We start from the raw sequence: 13351 nt of genomic DNA, 5'->3' as shown, positions 1-13351 counted from the left end.
GAGCCTTTTGTGGTAAAGACATGCTGTCAGAAATTAATTAAATAATAATAATAATAATAATAATAATAATAATAATAATAATAATACTGTGTTGTTGCTTCTTCTTTTTTTTACAATGCTTTGTATTTTTGTGTTTTTATATTGTAAACCACCCAGTAATCCTTGAATGAAGGGCAGTATAGAAATTTAAGAAATAGAAGAAGATGAAGGAGGAGGAGGAGGAGGAGGAGACGCAGAAGAAGAGGAAGAAGAAATAATCTAGGAAATGAACAGTGGTTTCTGAGATTGGTCTCTTAACCAGGGGTAAGTTTTCTCTCCATCTATGTTTTGTTTTAGCAGAGTGTTATCCAACTTCTTTTTTAAAAAGCATCTTTCTGTGCTTACTTTCATCTTCCTTTCTCTGCTTTGCTTTCTTTGATTCCTGTTTGACATGCCTAATATTGAATCATCAAAAACTTCTTAATGGATTGAACAGGCCTCCACAGATTATCGGCGGATGACTGTTCCATCCATTATGAAATGTTCTGCAGTGCCTTTCTCATTATGCATTATGCATGGGATTTTTGTCTATTCCAAGAGGAAGCATCCTCCCTCGTATTGTATTTTCCTTCTTTAATTTAGAGTACATCCAGATGCTGGGGAAAGGGATACATTGAGCTTCCTGCCCCACCCCCACCCCTTTTATTATTGTGAATCAGAATTGGCCTCTGGTTCTCTGGATTTAACGCATAGTCCATACATATGGTAGTTTCATGGCTAGCTCACCACATTTTCCCTACCTTCAGAGCAATCAACTAAGCCCCTGCAAGAAGCATGCAGGAGTGTTAGAATATGTCAGGGTGATCTTGTTCTTTTCTTTGTTTAGCCTGTGCCATTTCATTTATTTTTGCACTCTCAGAAGCGAGTTGGAAAATTTGATTAGCGATCTGCCATTCAACTCGGTGGTGATAACACCCATCATTCTGTTGAGACACGGTGCTCACGTTTAAGATCTAGACATGATCTGAGAAACGTCTTTACAATTATCACAAAAGCTTTTGAGGACACAAATAGCATCTGCTGAGGGGATCTAAGAGGGAAATTTCCTCCAAATGAAAATAGCACTTTCAGAGGAAGGGTTTTCCTCAGAAGTGCAGCAGGAGCAGAAAAGTTAAACTCCTCCTCACCAAACCTGCTTTTGGTCTCAATAATTGTTGTCATCACCCACAGCAGCTATTTTTTTGTACAATTAAAAAACAACAACCATGCACATTCAATGTAAAATGCATTCAATGTCACATGTTGTTGTTTGCATCTATCTGTCTCAAGAGACAATAGAGTGCACCTCAAGGGATGAAGTCAAACCGCTGCATTTGTGCACCAAAGTGACACCCCCTCTCCGGGTGCAAGCACTAGATTCTTGAAATGTAATCTTATCATTCCGGTTGCTTATACCTTTATGTGGCTACCAAAGCCTGCAACCCTGCTTGCCAGCCCCCTACCAACCCCCCCTTCCACTTCCTAAGCTCAATTTTCACCTTCCCAACCTCATTTCTGAAGCCGCTCTCTCTTCTGCAGCCCCACTTTGCACCCATTTTCACCCGCATATCCATGCCTCCTCCTCACTCTGTGTGCCTCCCTTCTCACTCCCATACCATAGCCTCTGCTCTTGTGCAATCTGCCTTCTCTTTGGCTCCCCTCCCCTGCAAATCCAGAATTCTGATGAGGCACTACAAATCCTCCTATGGGGGCTGCGTGACAACAGCATTCCCTTTTTATGTATATAGCAAGATTCCATTGATTTCCCCCCACACACGTACCCAAGTTTAGAGGCTCAGCACATATGAGTAATGTCATAGGCAAACTGGGTGCCCACTTCTGAAACCAAAAGCTAATGCTCTGCCAAAATCTATCCTCCAGTTTCTCATCGGTTTTCTTCCCTGCATGAAAGAAGCTTCCATTTTTTTCTGCATCACTCTCAGGGCACTAAATAATTTCTTTAGGACTTCAGCACAGGGTTTTGTGTGTATTTTACTTTCCCAGTAAACATTTCCCCAGCCTCTCTGCAGGCTCCCCAGCTACCTGTGCTTCCTGATCTGAAAAAGCCCTATGGTAGGAGTTACCTAACAATGTCTTCCCCTGGGCTTTGGTTGAAGCATGGGCACCTTGGGAGGCTGCAGAGTACAGACCACTGGGGAAATGCTTTGTAGGGTGAAAGGAAGGACACTCACAAACACCCTTTGGTCGCTTTGAAAGTAAGGAAAGGGCTGCAGCAACAACAACAACAGCAAACCCCACACCACCCATGATAACACCACTGAAAATAACCCCTTTGGTTACGGTATTTCTGAATGCAATTTCTCCCTCATCAATTGATGGAGAATGGTTTGGGGAGGGGATGCAGGAGACGTTGTTGTAACAGCACTGCCAAGAGGTGCAGCTCCCCTAGACAAGAAGATGATTCAAGGGTCAGTTTTACCCTAACGTTGAAAGCCTAATTGCAGAAGGCGGAATATGGCTGTACTGTATGCATTTAGCAGGAATTCTCTTGGAAATGGCATAGTGTGTGAGAGAGGGAGGGAGGGAGGGAGGTGGAGAGACAGAGGGAGAAAGCCAGGGACAAGCAGAGGAAATGGGGAACACAATAAGAGGAACGATACCGCCATCCCTCCTCCTCCAGACACATTGGGGAATTCCTTAAGGAGCAATCAAAGCATCACAAGACATGGAATGACCTAGCGAAGGACACAGGAAGACCAGAAGCAGAGCTGGGGTGACTACTTGGAACATCATGGTTTGTTCACAACTTCACATCTCAGCCACCATTGGCTGGGGAGGACCACACTTGCTCCAGGGATGCAAATAAAACCCACTCCATTTTCAGAAATGGCTTTTTATGATAGAATTAAAAGTCAACAACATCCCAGTACCTTCCGTTCTCCCCTCCCCTCCCCACCCCATTTCCTTCTCCAGACTTTCCGTTTGCTCCTCTGTGCTCTTTGCTTTCCTGCCAAGCTGTGAGAAGCAACCCAGATTTGGCTGCAGCCATCTCCAACTCCCTAATCTAAACAAATGGAAACAATTTGTCCGCTCCAGAGCCTCATGTTAGGCATCCTCCAGCTTTTCCTCAAATAACTCGAGAGATACAGTAAACCTGCTGATGCTGCTGTTCTGCCTTCAGTGGGAAGCAAGCAAAAATCAATTCCCTCATATGCCTCAGCCAGGAATGGACCCAGCAAACCCTCTCACACAGTTTTTGGGAGGAGAATCCAGGAAAGCCTCCGGTTGGGATTTCCAACTGGCTAGAATGCGATTCTCTTTGCTTGTTGCCAAAACAGGAGGGTGCAAAGCCAGGAAAATCAAATCCAATTTAGCATTTAAGAGAGCATACATTAAATGTTACCATGCACTTGGGCCCTTTAAAGTATTGCACAGCAGCAACAGCGGCTGTCTCTACCCGGAAGGCTGTCGGTGGGAATGCTCTGCAGCTCTTGAATAGGTCTTGCAAAGAAGATGACTGGCACCATATTGCAAGGGAGACTTGCATTCGTAGGTGCTGGTCTCTCTGTTATCAAAGAAGACAAGTCGGTGACAGCCCAAGGCAAAGGCTGCGCCATGATCAACACAGGAAAAGAGATCATAAGCCATTGGTCTCTCTAGCTCAGTATGGACTGACAGTGGCTCCCCAGAATTTCTTCCTAGCCTTACCTGGAGGTACCAGGGATTGAACATGGGACCTTCTCTATGCATAGATGCTGAGCTACAGAATGAATGCCTTATACTTCTGCCATTTGTGCAGTTTTCAGTGAGACTGCAGTGTTGATAGAAATTATTTTCATTTTTTCTTTTAAAAAAATAGTATTATCTTTTTGAAAATAGCAGTTGTATGTATGCATACACATACACGCATTTTTATTTAAATTGCATTATCTGTTGGCTATTTCAATACTACTGCTGTTACTAATAGATTGGCTTATTGTCATAGTAACTTAAATCATTTCCAAGACTTCTTTCCCAACATTGTTGTAATTTGTTGTTTGATTTCAGCACTGAATAAGCTTCTGCCAACAATCCAGAGAGTCTTTTATTGTCACACATGCTTCCCACATTTTTTAATATAATACATTATCTTATACAACATCACTCTAGTCTGTGCCATATATATTTTATTTCCAGTCCTCTACTGGTGGAAATTCTTGTTTCCTTCCATTTTGAGCCATTAATACTTGAGCAATGGCAAACATATTGCCTAGCCTTTCCCGATACTTATTATGAATTAGCCCAGCCAGTCTACCAAATATGATAGCCAAAATGTGAGAACTATTGCCAGCTTGCACCCCAAATTACTTTAACTGCACACATCCAACATTAAAAGGTTCCTGATCTTGATCTCCAACAGGATATGTTATGAAAGAAACAATTCACACAACCTTTGTTTGCTCTCTCACAACACCATGACCTGGGTTCATACAGTGAAGCTGAATGGTAGAAGATAAGAGCAGTCAAAACATAGTGCGTAGCTGAACTATGGAATTCACTGCTACAAGATGTGGTATTGGCCACAAATCTAGATGGCTTTTAAAAGGCATGGGGGAAATTCCTGGAGGAATCATAAAATTTTAGAGTTGGAAGGTCCTCCAAGGGCCATCTAGTCCAATGCCCTGCAATGCAGGAATCTCTACTAAAGCATCCCTCACAGATGGCCCAACCTCTGCTTTAAAACCACAAAGGGAGGAAAGTCCAGCAAATCCCAAGGGAGACCGTGCCACTGTTAAACAGCTTGTATTGTCAGAAAGCTCTTCCTGAGGTTTAGTTGGAATCTCCTTTCTGGTAACTGGAATCCATTGGTTTGGGTCCTGGGTCCTATCTTCTGAAGCAGAAGAAAACAAGCTTGCCCCAACCTCCACGTGACAGCCCTTTAGATATTTGAAGATGACTATCATATCTCCTCTCAGTCTCCTCTTTCCCAGGCTAAACATACCCAGCTCCTTCAACAGTTCCTCATAAGGCTTAGTTTCCAGACCCCTTGATAATTTTGGTCACCCTCCTCTGCACATGTTAGTAGAAGCTGCCTTTTATTGAATCAGACCACTGGTCCACTTTGCTCAGGATGAAGAGGCATCTAGACAAGTGAGGTGGAGAAAGGCCCACTCATTTGTCACTATGGTAACAGAGCTTACTCTATAACAGGCACCTGAACCCCAAAAAAGGGGGTAGATCAATCGCCCAATCGCCTTCTCAATCCGGCCCGCAGATGGTCCGGGAATCAGCGTGTTTTTACATGAGTAGAATGTGTCCTTTTATTTAAAATGCACCTCTGGGTTATTTGTGGGGCATAGGAATTTGTTCTTTTTTTTTCTTTCCAAAATATAGTCTGGCTCCCCACAAGGTCTGAGGGACAGTGGACCGGCCCCCTGCTGAAAAAAGGTTGCTGGTCCCTGGGCTAAGGCCATGATCTTAACAAAGGAGCTGGTTTGACTGGTTCAGCAGGCTTCCTCTTATGGATTCTAACCTTACATACACTGGATCACAGGCCTAGATGGTACCCACAGATATCATCCAGACCAAACCCTAGAACCATCAAATTGTAGAATTATAAGGGACCCCAAGGGCCATCTAGTCCAGCCCCCTGCAATGCAGGAGGCCCATATGATGACTGAACCCATGACACTGGCATTATCAACAACACACCAGCTAAGCTAACTGCCAAACCCACATCACTATTGTGGAATCTGGACAGGAAAATATGAGCTGCCACACCGGCCACCTAGTTCACCTTCCCCACTGTGATGAGCTGTTTCTTTCTAAAGCCACATCTATATCTAACAATTAGCAGCAGAAAGTGTAGTGCAAATCTTTTGGAGTGAGGCATCTCCTCTTGGGTGGGTGATGCTAAGATTTCACAGCGACTGAATTCACCTCGGTTCCCGATGCTGGCACGATGCTGGCATCCATTTCTGTTGTTCAGCAGAGGACAGGCTGCAATCCCTTCACTCCCTTCCCTGGGCTGCGCTTACTCCCAAGTAGACATGCCCCCCTCTGCCCTTTCTCTGGCTCTCACCGGGCCCAGCAAAGGGGCCGGGATGAGCAGGCACGGAGCCAGGAAAAGAGGCAGGATCTGCTCTTTTTTTTGCAGAGGAAAGAGTTAACGCGGTAGAAACCTAACACCCGCTGGAGCCGTAGAGCCCAAACGCGGAGGGGAGAAAGGGGACGGGACGGGAGCCTCGCAGGCGGGCTGTGCCGGCGGTTTGAGTTGCCTCTGCCAACAACAAGCTATTAAAGACATGGGACTCCGGGCTGGCTTGGCTAGCAGAGGGGATCCAGTGTGCAGAGGGGACTGACCGGCAAAGCAGAGGAGCGGAAACTTTCAGGGATCTTGAAAGGCGGCGGCGGCGGCGGCGGCGATGCGCCACTCTTCCAGGGTGAGCCTGCTGGTGGTCACGGGCTAGGTGTCCCGGGGGATGGATCCAGGCAGAGAAGAACTCCTTGGCCTTCCGCCCCTTTGCAGCCCCCCGTTCCCTCCTCCGTGTCACCTTTGCGCGCTCGCGCGTGCGTGTGCATGCTTTGCTTGCAAAACTCCAGCCCGGGCGCCCCTAATCAAACGCACATGCCTCGGCAGCAGCAGCCCTTGCCTTCCCCTCGCGCTCCAGCCGTGCCAGCCCCACCGCCTCTTCTGCAAGGCTTGCATATTCATGCTTCCACAGCCGCTCTGCAAACTTCCAAAGGGGTGGGGGGGTCAAAAGAACACATGGATCCAGGATTATTTCTTCTCCTTCTTCTTCTTCTTCTTCTTCTTCTTCTTCTTCTTCTTCTTCTTCTTCTTCTCTCAAATGCAAGGGGTGCTGCTTCACCAGAGGGCAGAAGCCTTTTAGACAGCTTTCCCAAACGCAAGCGAGGTAGGTCTTTACAGGCAAGGTTTGCTAAAGCGGAAACGGAGCTCTGCTCTCCTTCCCCATCCCTAGCAGAAATAGTATTTTTTAAAAAATGTGCAAATTCCCTGTCAAGCAACAAAACTTCCCTTTGAATGAGGGTGTTTGTTTTTTGTTCTGGGCGTTTGTTTTGCTCCAGCTTTTCTTCCCATTTTGCAGATCAAAAAACTGAGGCAGGCTATTATTTGGAGTTCTCAATTGCACACATGTGCAGACTGAAATTAAAGCATCCTTTCAGATGTTTGGATAGGGTGGGCATTGCATACAGACTTTTGTTGTTGTTGTTGTTCAGTCGTTCAGTCGTGTCCGACTCTTCGTGACCCCATGGACCAGAGCACGCCAGGCACGCCTATCCTTCACTGCCTCTCGCAGTTTGGCCAAACTCATGCCAGTCGCTTCAAGAACACTGTCCAACCATCTCATCCTCTGTCGCCCCCTTCTCCTTGTGCCCTCCATCTTTCCCAACATCAGGGTCTTTTCTAGGGAGTCTTCTCTTCTCATGAGGTGGCCAAAGTACTGGAGCCTCAACTTCAGGATCTGTCCTTCTAGTGAGCACTCGGGGCTGATTTCTTTGAGAATGGATAGGTTTGATCTTCTTGCAGTCCATGGGACTCTCAAGAGTCTCCTCCAGACTACCCCATCTAAAAATTGATAGGGAGAAGGGCTCATTGGTACAGCATCTCAGTGAGAGAGCACCTTTGTTGCATGCAGAAGATCCCAGGTTCAATCTTCGGCATCTCCAGATAGGGCTGGGATTGGAATGCCCCCTGCCTAAAACCCTGGGGAGCTGCTGCCAGTCAGTGTAGACAGAACTGAGCTAGATTGACAGATGGATCTGACTTGGCATAAGTCAGCTTCCTATGCTACTATGTTCATAAGATTTAAACACAGACATACAAACCAGACTTTTAACATTCAGAGTTCATTTTTAGAACAGGAAACTTTCTGGCAAGGAAGAAAGATCAGTTAACAATCTAAACTCTGCCTTCCTGACCGGATGAGCTGTGTTCATCCAAAATTCTCCCTGAATGGGAGGGATCTTTCAGGATCACTATAAATAACACTTCTCAGTTAAGTCACCCTGGAGGGATATATCCCCTTGTAATTACTGTGATGCCTGTAGTCATGGCAGGGTGCTTAAGAATGGTGGTGAAAAGGGGTAACTTAAGGAAGTTATTATATAAGGAAGGTGTACATTAGCACATATTATTGTTTTCCAGCTTATGGTACCTTTCTAAAGCTGACATGGTAAAGTATAGCAACAAGACTAGATGTAATGTGGAAGGTCTGTGGTTAATATCTCTTTATGTCTTCTTGTTTGGTTAAAAGCAACTGCTGGGGGAGGGGGAATCTGGATTGCAGGGTGGCGAAGAGGGACTACCCTTCCCACCCACAATCCACACTATTTCCCCATCTTAAATAAAGATGTAAACAAACAGAAAAGCATAAGGAAGATACAGAAACAATAAAGGTCCCTGTGGTTAATAACAATGCCTGATGGCAGCAGTAAATCAGAGAGACTGCACAACAGGGAAAGTTGATCTCTTTCTCCCCCACTGCTGCAGCCCTGATCCAAATCCCACTCCCATGGGTGCTTTTAAATGAAGTCAAAGGACTCTGAGAAATCCAACCACAGATCTTCCACATCACATCCTGTTCTGCCCATACGTAGCCTCTTGCCCTTATCAAGCTTTCCGTTGGCCTGTGAAGGAATTACTGGTTTTCAAGTTGTTTCTTTCAAGCTCCTGGAGATGTATCACCTCTACCACATGTTCTGTACAACCAATGGAGCAATCCTGTGCAGGTCTACTCAAAAGAAAAGGTCCATTGAGGAAGTATGCAGAAGATTATGGCCCACAGGAGCTATTCATCATCTCTGAGTGCAGAAGGAACAACCGTGTCACTTGCTGTAGAGTAATTTACCATCTGTGCAAACAGGAAATACCTAGAAAGAAGAGAGAGAGAGAATCGTCTTCACAGAGGTGCTATATCAATGCTTTCAGGTTTCAAAAACATGACTGACAACCTCTAATCATAAGAGAATAACACATTTGGTATTTTAAGGGGGCTTGAGAGGTTGGGTTGTATAAACTCTTACATTGGTGGGGTGATACTCAACTAAGTCTTTACTTAGAGTAGACTGAAATTAACAGACTTTTAAATTAGTCTACTCTGAGTAAAAACGCAGTTGAATACCCCCCCCCATACACACTGTAAGACATGGGTAGGCAAACTAAGGCCCGTGAGCCGGATCAGGCCCAATTGCCTTCTGGATCCGGCCTGCAGACGGTCCGGGAATCACTGCGTGGATTGCCAGCACACACATTCTTTCCCTCTGCCTCCCTCTCTTTATACTGCGGCGGCTTCTCTCCGCCCTGCCTAGAGGAGAAAGGGGACTGGGCTTTCTGGGTGCCAGCAGCAGCAGCAGCACTCGAGCGGCCACCATTTTAAGCAGCCCCTATCCGGAGCCCTTTTGTGCGCCACTCATCGTCCCGCCGTCGCCAGCCCCAGCCACTCGCAAGACACAGGTAAGCAGCCACTGGGGCTCCTGGGGCTCTTGCATCATATTTTTTTTCCTCTTCAAAATATAGTCCAGCCCCCCCCCTACAGTGCACCGGCCCCCTGCTGAAAAAGTTTGCTGACCCCTGCTGTAAGAGTTTATCCAACCCATCTCCTCAAACCCCCCAAAATATCACAAATGTTCCCTCATGACTACAGGCAGTCAGCCATGTTTTTGAGACCTGAAAGGACTGGTATAGCACCTCTCTGAAGAGGATTCGCTCTCGCTCCTCTTTCTTTCTGCTTGCTTGCCCTACCTTCTCCTTGCTTCTGAGGTATTTTTTAGGCCCAGAAACACCCTGCCCTTTCACATCCTCTGGATTTCAGTTCCCTTTGTGTTTCCTTCTCTTCTCTGCCAGGTCACTATGGAAACCATCCAAATGCAAGTACCTTTGGTCTTCCTTGTACTCCCACTGTTTGTTTTCGGGGCTCCCGCTGATGCGTCTGGTCCCCAAGAAGTCACCATCACCTCGAACAGTTGCAAACGTTGCTGTGATTCCCTGGATGCACCTGGCTCCTCTGAGGCCAGTCCTGTCAGAAACAGTCCCCACTCCTTGCCGTATATTATTCCAGAGGTGCGTCCATATATCAACATTACCATTCTGAAGGGTAAGTGCATATTCAGCTGCTACTCCTCTCCCTTCATTCTTTCCTCCCAGCATCACCTCACTGCCTAAAATCATATTTTAAGCTTCCCAATGGGCTGGGGGATGTACTTGAATTTTGCCTGTAAACTTTCATGTGAATTGTTGTTAACAGGGCCGTCTCGTCATAGGAGCTGGGTGGCACGGTGCACCAGGGCGCCAGGCCCCCCAGGGGCGCCCCCGCAAGCCCGCCGGCATACCGGGATCCCCCTCCCCCAACCCGCCCCCTTCCCAGCTGGAGCGCTGGGAAGGGCGCGCAAAGCCCCGCGCCGCTCCAGCGCCCCGCCCCTCATCCCCCGCTCGCCCACCTCCCTCCCACGCTGGCCGCCCCTCGGGGGATGAGGGGCGTGGCGCTGGAGCGGCGCGGGGCTTTGCGCGCCCTTCCCAGCACTTCAGCTGGGGCTCCGGAGGGCGGGCGGCTTGCAGCGCCACGCCCCTCATTCCCTGCTCGCCCCCCCCCCTCCCGAGGGGCGGCCAACGCTGGAGGGAGGTGGACGGAGAGGCGGCCCACCGGGGGCGCCGAGGGATCATCGCAACAGGGCGCACGATCCCCTTAAGACGGCCCTGGTTGTTAATATATATATATGCTTGCGTGTATATAACATATATAGAAATGTAAGTTGAGTGGTTAATGTGCAAAGCAACTGGCCATTGTGCACATTTACCAGGCCTCATGGAGAGCACATAATCCTTCCATGAAGAGGAAATTGTGCGCATTTCCCAGTCAATCTATGAGGCTTGTTGGGGATTATGCATACTGGCCAGAGAATGTACAAAATTCAATCAAGATATGCACATTTCCCAATGTCTGTTGGCAATTAGGCACATTGACCCTTAAAAGTGCACAATTTCCTCTTCATGAAAGGATTATGGGTAGAATTCATTGTCACACTAATGTCACACTAAGGCTATGTTCCATCAGCCCAACCTTTTCAGCTTGCCAGATAAATCAATCTTCTCCACCCCTGCACAGTATGGAGGGAGGAAATGTTGGTGGGGGGAGCTAGTGAGATTCACTGCACTGGCTTTCCTAAGTACAGCAACTCAAATGAATCTGACCCAATGGGAACATTCTCCATGAGACCCGATGAATGTGCACAACGGTCAGTTGTTACACATATTAACCACTCAATTCACATTCCCCTGAATATGTACAACATGATTGTGTATAAGTGTGTTTGTTTGTGTGTGTGTATAAGTGTGTTTGTGTGTGTGTGTGTGTGTGTGTGTGTGTGTAAGCCCAGTACAAGCTTGTTTGTAACTAAAGTTGCCCATAAATAACATTCCTCAATGCTGGTTGCTCATCTGTCTGTAGCAGAACCATAGAAGTCCAAGGAATCAGTTCAGGCCCAAGACCAAAAGTTATCCTCTTCAGGCCAAATGCAAAGCAGACAGAGGTTGCCAGCATGCAACTAATTGAGGAAAGTCCCCTAGTGGTAGCATATGTTTTACTTGGCTGCAATCTCCTATCTCTGAGGGCTTCCAAAGACTCTCCTTCTCCAGCTGTCCTTGCATGTGGGACAGAGCTGCTGCTTTTGCCCTGCCTTCCATCACAGATCCTTCTCCACAGCCCACCTCCTTCACTGGGAGGTGTGCCATCCTTTTATCACGATCACTGCCAAGGATGCTGCAAAATGCATGGAAACACATTGTAAGGGAGGGTTCCAAGCCCACCCACCAAACCGTGGGTGTCCTAAGCCTTTGCCACAACCCTCCTTTCTCTTTCTCTCTCTCCCCACAGGAGATAAAGGAGATCAAGGAGAACCTGGGATTCCTGGGAAATGGGGCAAAGAGGGGCCCCCGGGTGAACGGGGAGCCCAGGGCCCGAAGGGCAGCAAGGGGCAGATGGGTGCCCCCGGAGATCCTTGCAAGCACCAGTATGCGGCCTTCTCGGTCGGCCGCAAGAAGGCGCTCCACAGCAGCGAAGGCTACCAGGCCTTGATCTTTGACACGGTCTTCGTGAACCTCTACAGCCACTTTGACATGTTCAAGGGCAAGTTCTACTGCTACGTGGCTGGCCTGTACTTCTTCAGCCTGAACGTCCACACCTGGAACTTCAAGGAGACCTACATGCACGTCATGCGGAACGACCAGGAAGAGGTCATCCTCTACGCCCAGCCCAGCGACCGCAGCATCATGCAGAGCCAAAGCCTGATGCTGGAGCTGCGGGAGAACGATGAGGTCTGGGTGCGCCTCTACAAGCGAGAGCGCGACAACGCCATATACAGCGACAACGTGGACATCTACATCACCTTCAGCGGCTACCTGATCAAGCCCAGCCTTGAGTAGCTGCTTGCCTTTCAAGCACCTCCGCTGCCCTCCTAAGCATTACTGTTCAAAACTGCCTGTAAGCTGCTGCAAATCATACACAGAAGGACTGGAAGCATCCAAAGAATGCGGGGCCATTCAAGAAGACCATTTCACTAGAGAATTAAGACGGAAGAAAGCAGTGTTTGGGATCGAAAGCGACCATCCATTCAAGGGAAATGTTTTGCTGACCGATTCATAAGTCTGCTTGTTTTCAGACGAGGTCATGAGGTTAGAGCTGGGGTTTCTAGGTTATATGAAATCTTCACACCTGCTACCCCAGACATTTCCCTCATGGGAATATTGGTGCTTCCTTACCAGCATGCCCTAAGTGCTCTTGTTGTACGTGAAGGACACAGCTGAATTGAGCAGTCTCAAGTGAGTGACATCTTCATATAAATTCCAAGCTAAACACACCCTGGCAGCCACTATTTTTGCACAATGAGTTCCCCTGGTGCAATGGGATCTTCCTCCCTCTTCTCCTGAAATCTGGTTGGGAGGGTCAGGAGAACCCCATGCAGAGAGGGGAAGTTACAGGTGGGTAGCCGTGTTGGTCCGCCATAGTTGAAACAAAATAGAAAATTCTTTCCAGTAGCACCTTAGAGACCAACTGAGTTTGTTCTTGGTATGAGCTTTCGTGTGCATGCACGTGTATCTGAAGAAGTGTGCATGCACACGAAAGCTCATACCAGGAACAAACTCAGTTGGTCTCTAAGGTGCTACTGGAAAGAATTTTCTATTTTGTTTCGAGAGAGGGGAAGGTAATTCTGCCTGGCAAGCAGAAATGCTTTCTCTGATGGAGCAATCGCCATAGCTTGACTCTGAATCCCACCCATTGTGTGCTTGCCATGCCCGTCTCTGAACAGGTTTTGTAGCTCTGTGGGCTGAAACTTAGATCTCCTCAGTAGGCTGTGCACACAAAGGTCAGAATCC

The 13351-nt window shown here is 47.5% G+C and overlaps 1 protein-coding gene across 1 annotated transcript; it reads left to right on the top strand.

Moving 5' to 3' along the window:
• Positions 1 to 6159: 6159 nt before the first annotated feature.
• Positions 6160 to 12578, top strand: C1QTNF6 (C1q and TNF related 6). Its single transcript, XM_033163004.1, has 3 exons — positions 6160 to 6401; positions 9827 to 10076; positions 11853 to 12578. The coding sequence occupies exons 1-3, from the start codon at positions 6384 to 6386 to the stop codon at positions 12398 to 12400; spliced, it is 816 nt and encodes a 271-aa protein (XP_033018895.1). The 5' UTR covers positions 6160 to 6383; the 3' UTR covers positions 12401 to 12578.
• The last annotated feature ends 773 nt before the right edge of the window (positions 12579 to 13351 follow it).

This window comes from Lacerta agilis, chromosome 10 (assembly GCF_009819535.1).
Source record: "Lacerta agilis isolate rLacAgi1 chromosome 10, rLacAgi1.pri, whole genome shotgun sequence".
NCBI classification, from domain to species: domain Eukaryota; kingdom Metazoa; phylum Chordata; class Lepidosauria; order Squamata; family Lacertidae; genus Lacerta; species Lacerta agilis.
This window is presented reverse-complemented; position numbering and strand designations above follow the sequence as displayed.

Excerpts from the sequence above, each read along its gene's own strand:
- C1QTNF6 (XM_033163004.1), top strand. Across the intron at positions 10,077-11,852 it reads CAACATTACCATTCTGAAGG|GAGATAAAGGAGATCAAGGA; the intron begins GTAAGTGCATAT and ends CTCTCCCCACAG.